General features: G+C 33.9%; 1 protein-coding gene and 1 long non-coding RNA gene across 2 annotated transcripts in view; one reads left to right on the top strand and one right to left on the bottom strand.

Moving 5' to 3' along the window:
* The window catches only part of LOC134660850 (uncharacterized), a 251,801-nt gene that overhangs the window by 152,664 nt on the left and 84,822 nt on the right, over positions 1-14,315 (top strand). The gene's annotated exons all lie outside the window — the stretch shown is intronic.
* Positions 3,189-14,315, bottom strand: part of LOC134660796 (uncharacterized) — a 65,240-nt gene continuing 54,113 nt past the window's right edge. Inside the window, exons 7-12 of the mRNA XM_063516589.1 lie at positions 13,919-14,086; positions 13,357-13,546; positions 8,463-8,614; positions 8,264-8,379; positions 6,953-7,111; positions 3,189-5,693 (exon numbers count right to left, since the gene is read on the bottom strand). Coding sequence (XP_063372659.1) covers positions 3,268-5,693; positions 6,953-7,111; positions 8,264-8,379; positions 8,463-8,614; positions 13,357-13,546; positions 13,919-14,086 — 3,211 coding nt within the window. The 3' untranslated portion in view covers positions 3,189-3,267. The remainder of the gene's footprint in view (positions 5,694-6,952; positions 7,112-8,263; positions 8,380-8,462; positions 8,615-13,356; positions 13,547-13,918; positions 14,087-14,315) is intronic.

The raw sequence follows: 14,315 nt of genomic DNA, 5'->3' as shown, positions 1-14,315 counted from the left end.
AAGGGGATGAAAGGTTGTATGGGGTTCAAGATTTATTTTAAGCTAGGAATTTGAAACTTTGTGAAAATATATTATATAAAAAAATAAGAAAACTAATTTCAGCGTTTTCGAAAATTCATCCCCCAAGGTGGTGAAAAAGGGGTTGAATGTTTGTATGGAGATCAAATATTTTTGTGAGTGTGGGACTTGAAACTTTGTATATGGGTATATTATTATAAGATAGGAAAAGTAATTTCAGTGTTTTTAATAATTCATCCCCTAACAGGGTTAAAAAGGGGTTGAAAGTTTGAATCCATTACAAATGCTTTGAAACTTTTTAGATAGGCATAATAGCCGATTACAAAAAAAAGGAATTGCGACGTTTTAGGAAATTCAACCCTTAAGAGGGTAAAAAAGGGGATGAAACTTTGTCTTGGGATGCAAATTTTATTTTAAGCTAGGACCTTGAAACTTCGCAAAAAGGTATTAAATTAAAAAACAACAAAACTAATTTCAGTGTTTTTAAAAATTCATCCCCCGAGGTGGTGAAAAAGGGGTTGAAAGTTTGTACGAAGATCAAATATTTTTTAGAGTGCGGGACTTGAATCTTTGTATAAATCCATATTATTAGATCTCAAGAAAAGTAATTTCAGCGTTTTCAAAGATTCATCCCTTAAAATGGTTAAAAAGGGGTTAAAATATTGTATAGGGTTTAAACTTTATTTTAAGCTACGAATTTGTAACTTCGTAAAAAGTTATTTCATTAAAAGAGAAGAAAACTATTGTCAGCGTTTTTCAAAATTCAACATTTAAGGTGGTGAAAAAGGGGTTGAAAATTTGTATGGAGGTCAACATTTTTTGTAAGTACGGGACTTGAATCTTTGTATAATGACATATTATTAGAATACGAGAAAAGTAATTACAGCGTTTTTAAAAATTCATCCCCTATAAGGGTCCAAAAGGGGTTGAAAGTTTTATTGGGTTCAAATTTTATTTAAAGCTAGGAACTTGAAACTTCGTAAAAAGGTATTTTATTAAAAAAAACCTATTCAGCGTTTTTAAAAAATCATCCCCCGAGGAGCTGATAAAGGGGTTGAAAGTTTGTATGGAGATCAAATATTTTTGAGAGTGCGGGACTTAAATCTTTGTATAAAGCCATATTATTAGAACACAACAAAACTAATTTCAGCGTTTTTAAAAATTCATCCCATAACAGGGTTAAAAAGGGGTTGAAAGATTGTATAGGTTATAATTTGATTTAAAGCTAGGAACTTGAAGTTTCGTAAAAAAATATTTTATTAAGAGAAAAGAAAACTAATTTCAGAGTCTTCGATAATTCATCCCCCAAGGTGGTGAAGGGGGTCGAAAATTTGTATGGAACCCAAATATTTACTTGAGTGCGGGACTTGAATCGTTGTATAAAGGCATATTATTACAATACAAGAAAAGTAATTTCAGCGTTTTTAAAAATTCATCCCCTAAAAGTTTAAACAGGGGTTGAGAGTTGGTAGAGGGTTCAAATTTTATTTAAAACTAGGAACTTCAAACTTCGTAAATAGGTAGTTAGGTAGTAGGTTTTATTAAATAGTGGACTTGAAAATCTTCTGGGGGTTGAGAGAGAGATTATATCGAGAACAATTTTATTCAGTTAGGGGCTTGAAACTTCGTAACCAGGTTGTGAAAGACAAATCTCATGCGTTGTATAATAATTAACAAATGATTAACCGTCCCTACTGCTATCTTTTGCTGCATAATGTTCTAAGCTAATGTAGAATTTATAACCACCAATAAGTACGTGTAAGTACGTAAGAAGCAATCTAAGCTCTTATAAAACCCGTGAGCAGCAGTCGGGTAGAAGCACGCGCGGTGGAAGTCTCATTCTGGTACCGGCCCATACTACCGCTAAAGCTAAGAAATCCCTTGGTGTTTTAGGCGTCAGACTGTTCAACACGTTACCTGCTGAAATCAGAGATGTCCTTAGTGATGTCACATTTACTAGAAAGATTTAAAAAATGTTATTGGAGATGGCCTGCTACACGATCGACGAATTCTTCGACAGGGTGTCATTGATCCATACACACAATGTGAAAGTCTAAATCACTGTTTCGATGGGACCATGATGGGACATTACTTTCACTGTAAAATGTTATTTTTAATTTAGATATTTTAATATGGAGTATTAGAAAGCCTTAATGTAACTATTTAAAATTATTTAACGAAACGTGGAATTATTTTAGTTTTAAGTTTATAATTATGATCGACACGACATACGTATGTATTTCTGTTCTGCTTTTATTTGTTGTTAAGTATGTTTACATTTAGTGAAATGTAATTTTATTTTACAGTACATATGGGGCTACTTTTCCGCACTAGTGCGTAAAATAGCACTTTTCGTGCGTATGTCGAAACTTTAAAGTGCCATATGTACTGTAAAACGTTGTTCGATACACGTGCGAATAGGTAATTCGCAACTCGTGTCGATTTAAAACACTCCCTTCGGTCGTGTTTCAATTTTTCGCCACTCGTTTCGAATTTCCTCTTTTTCGCACTTGTATCGAAAATAACTATTATGTACTTACTCCTAACATGTAATTAACGTTATCAATAAAATATGAATATGAATATGATTATGAATATGAATATACCAATCCACGCGTACGAAGTCGCGGGCAACAGCTAGTTGTCACATAATTCCGACACAGAACTCATTTCCTGTCAAGAATTGCCGACAATTCTTTTAAATCTTGTGACAATTGTCAGAAACTTGGTAAGAGAAATGTCTGTTTTTTTTCCCATATAATAAAGTTTTTTTTAAATAATACACTGATGGTGGCAAACAGGAATACGGCCCGCCCGATGGTAAGCGGTAACCGTAGCCCATGGATGCCTGTGACGTCAGCAACAGTGATGTTTTACAATTGTCGCACCTGTCACCGTCGTGGTGAAATTGGGGCCTATGGCATTATGTCGCTTATTCTTATTGGTTCTAGTCCATACAAATCTGTCCATCCTCCTTATTAGAATATCTTTCAAATTGGAAATTCAATATATTATGCCACTCGCTATTAAGGAGCTTTGCTCAACAGGGCAGTAAATAAAAATGCAAAAATGAGACCTGTGTTGATTTTTTTACTCTTGATGCCGTGCCGTTGGGAATATGTGGTTAAAGACCTTCGGGTTATTAACGCCCATAATATCACAGGTTTGGTTTACTTAAAGGAGTTATTTCTGAAATTAAATAGGCAGTTTGACACTAATATTATAATTGGTAGAATTTTTAAAGAAATGTTATTTGCTCTTTTTTGAGGTTTCCATTTTCTTCACAGTACCAGTACTAGTTTCTGTATCGTTGGATGAACCGGAATTTGAATGTTCTAGTTTGTTTTGATCACTTTTATCATTACTTATTGCACTTTTTAAACTTCGGTTTAATATCGTAGAGGATCGTATAAAACCCCTTTGTATCACTTTTACCGCTTTTTCTGGGGGTCTATGAATACTTTCACTTCTTTGTTGTAATTTATTAATACCGTAGTTAGGTTTGATTTGAGCTGTTTTTTCAACACATGAGTCATTCGGTAGTTGTAAATCTGTTATGCACACGTAATTTTCTTTAGATGTTGGAACCGTATAAGTAGTGTTTACTTTCACTGGAATTATTTCCATTTTTTTCTCATATATTGTTGCTGGACCCTTCGAATCTAACATGTCCTCGGAATTAGTAGGAGAGTCTACCCCTCCCACTAACTCTTGAATGAGTTTATCTTCACCTAAGTCTTCGGTGAAGTCACATTCCAAAATATCCATGTCATCGTCAGAACAAACGGAAGAAAATGATGCTACTGAGTAGTCGTTACAAGTATGAAAATTGTCAGGCAGTCTCACTCTTGGTACGTTATTCGACATACTTGTTAAACTCGGTGATGCTTGAATAAAATCAGACACGGATACATTGATTGCATCATCAGACGATATTATTACTTTTGGATATTCTCTGTTCTGAGAAGTTACAATGGAATCACCGCCTTTATAAGTGCTCGCTTTTCGCGTTGAACATTCATCAATATTCTCATAGTTAATAGAAGTTTTTTTATATTTGACATTTCTACCTGCATCGGAAGATTCAAAAGAAGACAATGGTTTAGTATATTTATACGGGAGACGACGATCCAAAGTTGTTGTTCTTGGTGGCGGTTGTGGAGGAACCTTAAGAGAATCTGAATCACTTTCTATACTTCTTTCGTAATTACGAAATGTTTGCAGAGCTGTAGGCTGCAAAGAAAACCTTTTTTGCAGTTGAGGTAAATCTGGCAAAACTTTTGGAAAATTCCTCCTCTTAATTGTCAGCAGAGCTTCTGATGTTGATAAGGGCTCTACTTCTACACTGTCACTTGCAGACGTAACATTAATATCATTTCTGAACGTAACAGGTGGCAATATATCTTCTAATCCTTTATCTGACTTAATTGTGTTTTTTAAAATATTGTCGTAGTTCATATCTGTGACTGGATCTGAAGTGGAATGTTTATGAGATATTTTCAAAGGAATCTCATCTTTTTCTATAGACAATGTTACTTCGTTAGTAAATTTAATTTTAGTATCCTTATTTTCATTTTCGGAATGTTTTTGGTCAGTTATTTTGACTGACTTTTTTAGCTCTATAGGTTCTTGTTGAAGTATAGAATTAGTCCGAGCCGTTGGTGTTGCGTCTATTGCTACAGAAACCTTTTTAGAGGCAGAGCTTTCGGTTCCCTTGCTTTTTAAAGAGTCCGTTGATTTACCTGCATCTTTAATACTAGAATTGATTGATTTATTATGACTGCAAATAGATGATGATGAACTAAATTTAGAAGCTGAGGTGTTTTTTTGACAATTGGCATTATGTCGTATAGATTCTTTTCGTCCGAAATCCGTTATGATGTGTAATGTTTTAGGAATTTTAGCATTTGGTAGTAATTCTTCTGATCTTGTAAATATGTTAGGAGGAGCAGATGGATTGTTGACGTTAAGTGCAGTATTAGATTTTCGCATTATATTGGGTGAGCATCTATGCATTACTTCATTCGCTATCCAGTCCCTTACTTTAGTATGTGCATCTAAAGTACTAGTTGAAAGATGTCTCCTGAGTTGGAATCGTTCTCGGAAACCACCTGAATCGTCTGATTTAGGCGTTTTGCACAATTCTTGTTTATTTTTTAAATTCTGATTGCCTCTCATTTTACTAAGACTCATTGATTTTATAACACTGCAACCAGTTTTTAAGGTTTGAAGAGCATTCTTATCATCTTTTGAATTTTTTTGACCGATTATGTCAACTTCGCCAACATTTGCGCGAGTTCGACGATTAAGTTGTATCATGTTTTCCCGTAAATTGATATTTCTCTTCTTAAAACATAAGACGGCGCAAATTCCAACATTTACAGCTAGAAAAAGTATTCCCAGTGACACAATAAGAGTAATTGTTGATGTGGACGTTTTCACTTGAACATCGTTTTGATTTTTAGGCTTTGAAGTTGAAGTATAGACTGTACTTTTCTCTATTATTTTCGGTGAAATAGGTCTAGACGGTGATTTAATTGATTGTATTTCATGGTAAATAGCGTCAGTATTTGGCGAATAGACTGGCGGAGAATAAGGTTTTACTCTACCATACATTGGCGAATTAACCCGAGGTGTATCAATTATAGTCGGTGTCCAAATTCTTCTTATAGGATCTGAAAAACATAAAAAAAAACATAATCATACCTTCGCGTGTAAATCAATATACAGGCTGTCCCGTTTAGTATGTATCAAACGAAAGCTATTGATAGACTATTAAAACTAGAACTAGACGAAGATAAGTCAACAATTTTGATAGCACACGCAGTTCATTTATACGTCATTATTTCATAAAAGTTTAAAAAAATCCGGCGCGGTGGCCATAGTTTCGCGCAGCGTGCCATATCTTCTGTTCACTTCTAATTTTCCGACTTTACGCCCGGGTCCCAATCAATTGAAAAAAGCATCTACGCAGAATGAAATCTAGACTAAGTTCAATGTTGTATTCAACTTAAATGCTTATTTAAAAAAATAATATTTAACAACGTTTAATGCAAGGAAAACTTTACTTCAATGCGAGATGCTTAATGCCAGCTTTGTGGTACTTCTACTTTGTCCATCGCTGTTTAAAACATAAAACTTTTTTAGGAAACTTCGTATGCTGGAAATATTTCATACTTTCGTCCGTTGGACCATTGGTGTTGTCAAAATAATACCTTGCCACGAATTTTCTATTATCTGTGATATATGATTCCGCATCCATAAAGTCCATAATGCAAAAACCGCTGTTTTTGTGCTTTGGGCTTAACTTTTCTCGAAAGCTTGTCGATGTATGTCTTTATGATAAATTGTATTTCCTCCTGAGCTCTGTATAAGATTTTGCCCCTCATTTTGCCGGCCATCTTTTTCTGTAATTAAGCTCTCGTAGAAAACTGGCTAAAGCTGGAATGTTTTCCCGAACCAGGTTTCTAGTAGTTTTTTTTTTTTCAAGGAAAAAGACCCCAAAATACTATAAACAGAGCTTCTTCGTCTCTCATCATCACAATTATCTTAGATTTCGGCCTTAGAGAAGTTCTACTGGAAAAATTACACACCGTTTCGCGACGTCGTTCTTCTCAATTTTCCATAATTTCAAGAGAATAAATCCAATACCCACGAAACTTGCGAGCATTAAATTGTAGCAGTAAGATTATTTTAACCATTTTACATAATCAAAACTTTGTCCAAATTTTATTTCGCATACACTATTATGTAGTATACATTATCCTACAAGTAAGGAAAATGTATCATCATTTATGAAATAATTGTAGGTATTTGTTAAACAAATATTTTGAACCCAATCCCTGTCACTAATTATTACAATAAAAAATAAATTAAAAGTCAGGTTGGTAAAAGCGATTCTCAACCAGGATATCTGAAAAAATATATATAGTACCTTGTGCTCTGTTAACCACTTTTGGCTTTTGTGTTGTCGGTATAGGCGTAAACTCGTATAAAGGATCTCGGACAAATTTCGTCATATTATTAGGCAAGGTGTCAATCCAAAACTTGGTATAGCGGGATCTGTAAAAACTGCTTACTAAAGGCGGAATGTCTGAAATAAAAATATTTTTTTATTAACCTCTCAGATCCCAGTGGCTCCAATAGGAGTCGGAATTGTATGGATTTGAGAGGTCCTGGGAAATGAGGGGTTAATTATCAAATCCATAATTGATCTGAATTATTCCTTAATTATTTTAATTTGACAATCAACGGGGTAAAAGATATTTAAATTTCTCGAAGGAAACACGAAGTGTTTGCGATCGCAGTTTTATTTCTTTGCCTTGTAACAATTCGTTAATGCTTTTTAGTGTGCTACTTATAGCCCGAAGTCTTATTTAAAAGCAACTTCAATTTTTTTTAATAGTTTATCTTTTCACGGTCAAGTTTAATTATTTTAATTTTTAACAAGCAGAAACGTCTGCGAACGATGCTATTAACGATGTTATTAGAAGTGTAACACTCTTACGGTAGATGTCGCTACGGTCCCCTTGACCCATAATATGGTGGAAAGATTTTCTGGCTATGGATGAGGTCTTGGTGGCTCAGATGGCAGAGCGCTGGAGTATCGATCCAGAGGCCGTGAGTTCAAGTCTCACCCAAGACAGTAATTTTTCCACTTTTAAATTTATTCTAAGTTTAATTATATTGCTCACAGCTGTACACGTATTTACTTACAACACCTCTGTATGTAACACCTCTGGAGTTGCAGGCGTCCATAGGCTACGGTGACTGCTTACCATCAGGCGGCCTGTATGCTTGTTTGCCATCGATGTGGTATTAAAAAAAAAAAAAAAAAAAAACAACAACGTGTAATATGACTCACAAAAATCTTCAGAAGATTACTTTTAATTAATCTAAAGTATTTATTTAGTTAAGACTTATTTCGTTGTATAATTCTCGTCGCAATTCTATTCGGTTGCCAACTCTACATTTGTTGTTAGCTGTACACGTATTTTACTTACAACGTGTAATATGACCCACCAAAAACTTCAGAAGATTACTTTTATTTTTTTTATAATTCTCGTCGTAATTCTATTCGGTTGCTAACTCTACATTTGTTGTTTGTTCGTAGGTACCGTACAATTTTAAAAGGAGATTTGTTAGAAAAACATGTTTTCTATTATTCAGCCTTAGTCCATAGATATTTTTGTTAATTATTAAACATATAGGTGTTATAAAAGTGGATGAAATAAAAAATGTTTACCTAATTTTAAATACGATCTATGCTCCTCGTTGTACTCTGGCCATTCAACGTTATATAAATCCCATTGCCTGCGGTCTAAAGTAAAATATTCGTTTACACTCTGCGTATTGGGTGTTCTGAAAAATTATACGTTATAAGAGATAAATTTATATAATCGAAATAGCTTTTTTGCAAGGATAATTGTTAAAATTACGCTCACCCGATTTTTACAAAGTTAGTCCATAATCTCATTATCGCTTCACTCAACAGTTTTTCTTTCGGTGTGTATTCGGAATGAAAGTGAGTATTTGCACCTCCCAGAGGTGCACCCAATATATAAGGCAATTCTTCTCCGTGGACACTTTTATTTAGCTGCAATATAATATAATGTTGTAAGTATTTAACATTATGAAAGCCCAATACACTCCAGAGCAATGAAAACAGATCACTCACTATGTATTGTATAGTACACCAAACGAACACCAAAAATTGCCAATCGGGGGAAATAATACATGTGTAAGCCAATTTTAGCATGTGGTGTAAGTAATGGTGTATTAAACAAGATACTAAAAGTACCAGGGGGTGGGCGAGAAGCTAACGGGTTGGGGGGTGTTTAAGGTCCCTTTTTACAGTTTTTGTAAATAACTCTTAAACGGTGGCCCGTAGCAAGAAATGTTCTACTACATAAGTAATGTTCATAATATTTTCCAAAATAAGATTTAGTACAGTTTTTTGCTAGAATCAATATTTTAAAATATATTAAGGTTGGAAAGTGACGTATAATTTGTTCTAAGGTCGTTTTTTTTTAGTTTTTCGTAAATAACTTTTAAACGGTAGCCCACAGCAATAAATTATCTTTTACGTAAATAATCTATTTGAGATTTCTTATAAAATAAATGCTACTTTTTTTCGCTAGGATCAATATTAAAGGGAGAATATTTATTCGAAGGTCCCCTTTTTTAGTATTTCGTAAATAACTCGTAAACTATAGCCAATAGCAAAAAATGATTTATAACATTAATAATTAACATAAAAATTCCTACAAATAGGTCATTCAATCTTTTTCTCTAGGATCAATATTTAAACCAGGCTTGTCAGGCGTATACCCTTTCCCCCTTTAAATATTTTTTTTAATGTTGATCCTAGCGAAAAAACGTAGCATTTATTTTATAATGAATGTCAAATAGATTATTTATGTAAAAGATTTTTTTTTACGAGTTATGTACGGAAAACTAAAAAAAAACGACCCTAGATTAAATTATATGTCGCAGACCGTCTATTATGAATTTATGACGGTTGCGTTTGATGGAATGTCAAGTATTGAAATAGTCTATGCTCATAGATGGTAGTATTTCTATAGATGTGGCCTACCGCGTGCCCCCGTAAGGGATAGACATAGATGACGTCACAAACCCGGGGATACCATATAGTTAAAAATTACCTCAATATTATCAAATATTGGGGTAATTTTAATCACGTTCGCGAGTTGTTCGCCTACGTATGACGCAGCGATAAATAAAATATCAATGGGCCAATTTTCTTTTTTTTTTTTATTTAGAAAACAAACAGCCTTTTACAAATAAGTCTTACAAAAATGACTAAAAATAGGCCTAAAGTTTCATACGTTACTAAGTTGACTATTACAATGAAAAGTAAATAGGTTACTTAATTATAAATTACCCGTAGGTATAGTTGTGAGTACAACACGCAAATAAAGTAAGAAAACAATGCAAAATATTTACTTGAAACAATTTTTCAATTACTAGTAAACAAAATATGCCGAACTTTATTCTTGAAAACGAACAAACTATGAACAAAAATGTCTATATCATTAAGCGATTCATTATACATATTACAAGTACGCCTAAAGAAAGAATTTTTAGCATACTGTGTGCCACAGGAAGAAATAGAAAAGGTAGGTTTTCGTAATATGCTTTGAGCATATTCGGCAGTTTTGCGTCGGTGCCCAGTTTCTCCTTCCGGTTGCTAAAATCCATTTAGCACGCGTGCCTGCATCTTGTGGAAATCTGGAGGTAATAAACGAAATATTCATTTTGTAATCTGTCTCTCTTATTGCAAAATTAAGAATTAGTGCCTGCAGCATATCAATTAGATTCTCTGAGTCGTGGCAAAACCCCCTATAACGTTAGAAAGAATTCGTAATGCTTAAATAAATAATTTCGTATGCGTAATTCGTAATGCTTAAATTTACATTCTAATTTAAACACAGTTCAATTTTATTGTTCGTATATGTCCAGTTCTACAGCAAAATTATTTATAAAAAATGTTATTATAATACAAAATACCCGAATTTTGGGGTAATTGTATGCATCACGGGCTGGTATCCCTCGAATAATAGCAATGCGACTAAATTGAATACACGTTATTAAAAGGGTGACGGCTTACTGTCAATATGCGTAGGTACGTAATTTGGTCGGTTAATTTATCAGGAAATATTTATAGGTTAATTTTTTTACCCGAGTTATTATTTACTGTAAATGCTTTTTCTACTCAGATTTTAATCGATATAGATTGTAGGATGCTGTTACTAAGCATGATAATGTGACCGAAGTATAAAATACTGTATTTACCTGTGAAATGTTACGATGTCCTGTTTTTGCCGGCAGTCACTTGTACAGCGCAAAACTGAGCAATTCACCATATTTGTTGAATTGTTAAGTACTACTACATGCACACGAAACACTGATTTCAATATTTTTCCTGATAATCTTTGCACTGTTCATATGTTTTACACCAATTTGACGTCTACGCATTGTTTGTATCCCACCATAAACTACGGTGGGGAATAAAAAAATATGAGACTGTGACAAAGACAAACAATAATAGCGCTTTCTCTGCTATTCCTAGTGAAAGATACATAAGACTATCCCGTTCTGTCAGTTATCCCCACCACTCATGCCATGCCCTCGTCTATGCTTGAGTGTGTTTGACTGCGATACAGTGACTTTTATATGAATGACCTGAACAGCTTCTTTAATGGATTGGTTCCTGGCTGATTTTGAGTACAGCCCGAAATGAGATGGCATCCTGAGTGGAACCGTCAGTTAGATTTGAATTGGAAAAGTGTCGCAGTCAACCTCACTACATTCCTATAATTAATATTTTATGAAATCTATCGTTTTACCTATGCCGTACATTGAGCATCTTTAATTTACGTGATCGTTTATCTCTAATCGACATATATGTAACTTTCCCACTTTAATACATTTTAAAATATTGATCCAAGAAAGAAAATTTTATGTAGATTACTTATGTGATAGAACATTTTTTGCTACGGGCCACCGTTTAAGAGTTATTTACGAAAATCTATAAAAAGGGACTTTAAACCCCCCCCCCTACCCGTTAGCTTCACCCCCACCCCCCGGTACTTTTAGTATCTTGTTTAATACATCATTACCTACACCCATGCTAAAATTGGCTTACACATGTATTATTTCCGCTGTAATTCCTTCGTTTGGTGGCCTAGTATGGGAGTCTTCGTACTAGATGAGCCGTTTTATTATGGTCCTATAGCCAAATGGCAAAAACGGAATAGATTCGTCATGTACGTCTGTCCGTCTATCAAAAAGTTCCGGCTATGAGAATCGGTTACGGATGAGAACAATATGGACAAGTAGAGGCAAAGAGGCTAGTTCCTTCTTGTACTTAAAAGTTCATTGACATGCCTTTTGAAATGTAAAAGTTTTAAAAGAACTGGAAAATGTCAGCCTGTTGAAGCCGGAACTATGTCTTTACTGTTCGACATTGTGCTCAGTCGGAAACAAAGGCAAAGTTTTACCTACCAATCTCTGCAATATTTGGCCTCGGGTGAAGTTGCGTTAAACGTTAGGTATACTTTGTTCCAGCGATTAAGTACAACCACGTAGTTGCCGTACCCGATTAAATAGACAAAGGTAGGTAAAAGCCATGGCAGGATAAGCTAAGTGAATCTGCCCCAAGCGAGTTTTGGCTTGTAATTTTTTTCGATGATGTGTGGCTTTGTATTGGTAACAAGTGTGCAAAATTTGAGCCTCCAAAAGTTTATAGTCTTAAAATAAAAAATAAAAAACGAAATATGATATTTTTAGGGTTCCGTAGCCAAATGGCAAATAACGGAACCCTTATGGACTCGTCATGTCTGTCTGTCTGTCCGTCCGTCTGTCCGTCCGTATGTCACAGTCACTTTTTTCCGAAACTATAAGAACTACACTGTTGAAACTTGGTAAGTAGATGTATTCTGTGAACCGCATTAAGATTTTCACACAAAAATAGAAAAAAAAACAATAAATTTTGGGGATTCCCCATACTTACAACTAAAACTAAAAAAATAATTTCATCAAACCCATACGTGTGGGGATAGGTCTTCAAAAATGATTTTGAGGTTTCTAATATCATTTTTTTCTAAACTGAATTGTTTGCGCGAGAGACACTTCCAAAGTGGTAAAATGTGTGTCCCCCCCCCTGTAACTTCTAAAATAAGAGAATGATAAAACTAAAAAAAATATAATTATGATGTACATTAATTACCATGCAAACTTCCACCGAAAATTGGTTTGTACGAGATATAGTAAGTAGTTTTTTTTTAATACGTCATAAATCCCCTAAATAGGGCACCTTTCATGGGCGAGTCCGACTCGCACTTGGCCGCTTTTTAAATTTTTTTTTCTAGCTAGCCGATTTTGACGTGCGTTACGAATAATGTGCATATAGTAAAGACAATTACATGACATTAATTATAGGATATATTGCCATACAAAAAAGGAAAAAAAATACCATTACTTAAAAAAAAAATTTTTTTTTTAATATAATTGTCTTTACTATATGCACATTATACGTGACGCATTTCAAAATCGGCTGGCTAGAAAAAAAAATATTGAAAAAAGATCATATTTCGTTTTTATTTTTTAATTATAACTATAAACTTTTGGGGGCTCAAATTTTGCATACTTGTTACCAATACAAAGCCACATCATTGAAAAAAATCACAACCAAAACTCGCTGGGGGCAGACTCACTTAGCTTATCCTTTTTACCTAGTAAATTTTTCGAAATTCAAAAATAATATAAAGCTCAATTGGCTTCTTTCATCGAATCAAAAATATTGATAGTACTCACGGCAGCGTAATGTGTGCTAATTGAATTATGCCCGAACACATAGAAGTATGATTGCGCATTTGCTTTAGAATGATAATTAGCGAAACTAATTAGGGGTGACAGAGTTCTGGCGTCGCTGAATAGATTGAGGATTACATCACGGTTCGTTTCGACGCTCCATCTTTGAGGATCTAGCTTTGAAGGGGCATATCTGAAAAAGGTAGTGATAATATAAGTACGTATGTAATTACATTGGTGCCTCATGATTGGCTCGCTCAGGTTTAAATTTATTGGTTATGTTATGTGTTTACATTTACACCAATATTTAAAATTTTCAGTACCATGGTTATGAATAATATGAACCCTTAAATAGATATACTGTAGCCTATACGAGAAAGAACAGATACTTACTTAAAAACATTACTAAGTGTGTTATGTACATTAGTACAACCCATAAAGATTCACTTATATTGATATTTGATATTTATTGAAAACAATTTTGAATGAATATTTCGGTCAAAAATATATCGGTCGCCATCAGATATATCGAAGCGGCATTATAAAATAAATTAATCGCACTTACTGTTTCAATATATCCTTTATGGGTACATCGTCGGCACCTTCAAATATCAACTTAATATATTTAGTAATGAATTCGTCACGCTGAGTTTCTAAAATGCCATGTTCAAGTTCGATAGCCCCGAAGTCGTGATAGGTTTCATATTCCGTAACGCCGCTTAAAAGTTGATACCTATAAATCAATAATACCATATTAATATTATAAATCACATAATACCTTAATACCAATAAAAACGGATCACGTTAAATGCGACATACATTACATTACAAGAAAGTTTGGTAAGAGTAATGTTATTTTATAAAGTTTTTCAATATAATATTAAATTGATTGACGTTTGTTTGAGTTTCAATACTTATATTTTTTCTTAACACTCGATTATTAAGCGTGGTGCATAATCTGT

Source organism: Cydia amplana, chromosome Z (assembly GCF_948474715.1).
Source record: "Cydia amplana chromosome Z, ilCydAmpl1.1, whole genome shotgun sequence".
Lineage (NCBI taxonomy): Eukaryota > Metazoa > Arthropoda > Insecta > Lepidoptera > Tortricidae > Cydia > Cydia amplana.
The sequence above is the reverse complement of the archived record's forward strand: the minus strand, read 5'-3'. Positions and strand labels throughout refer to the sequence as shown.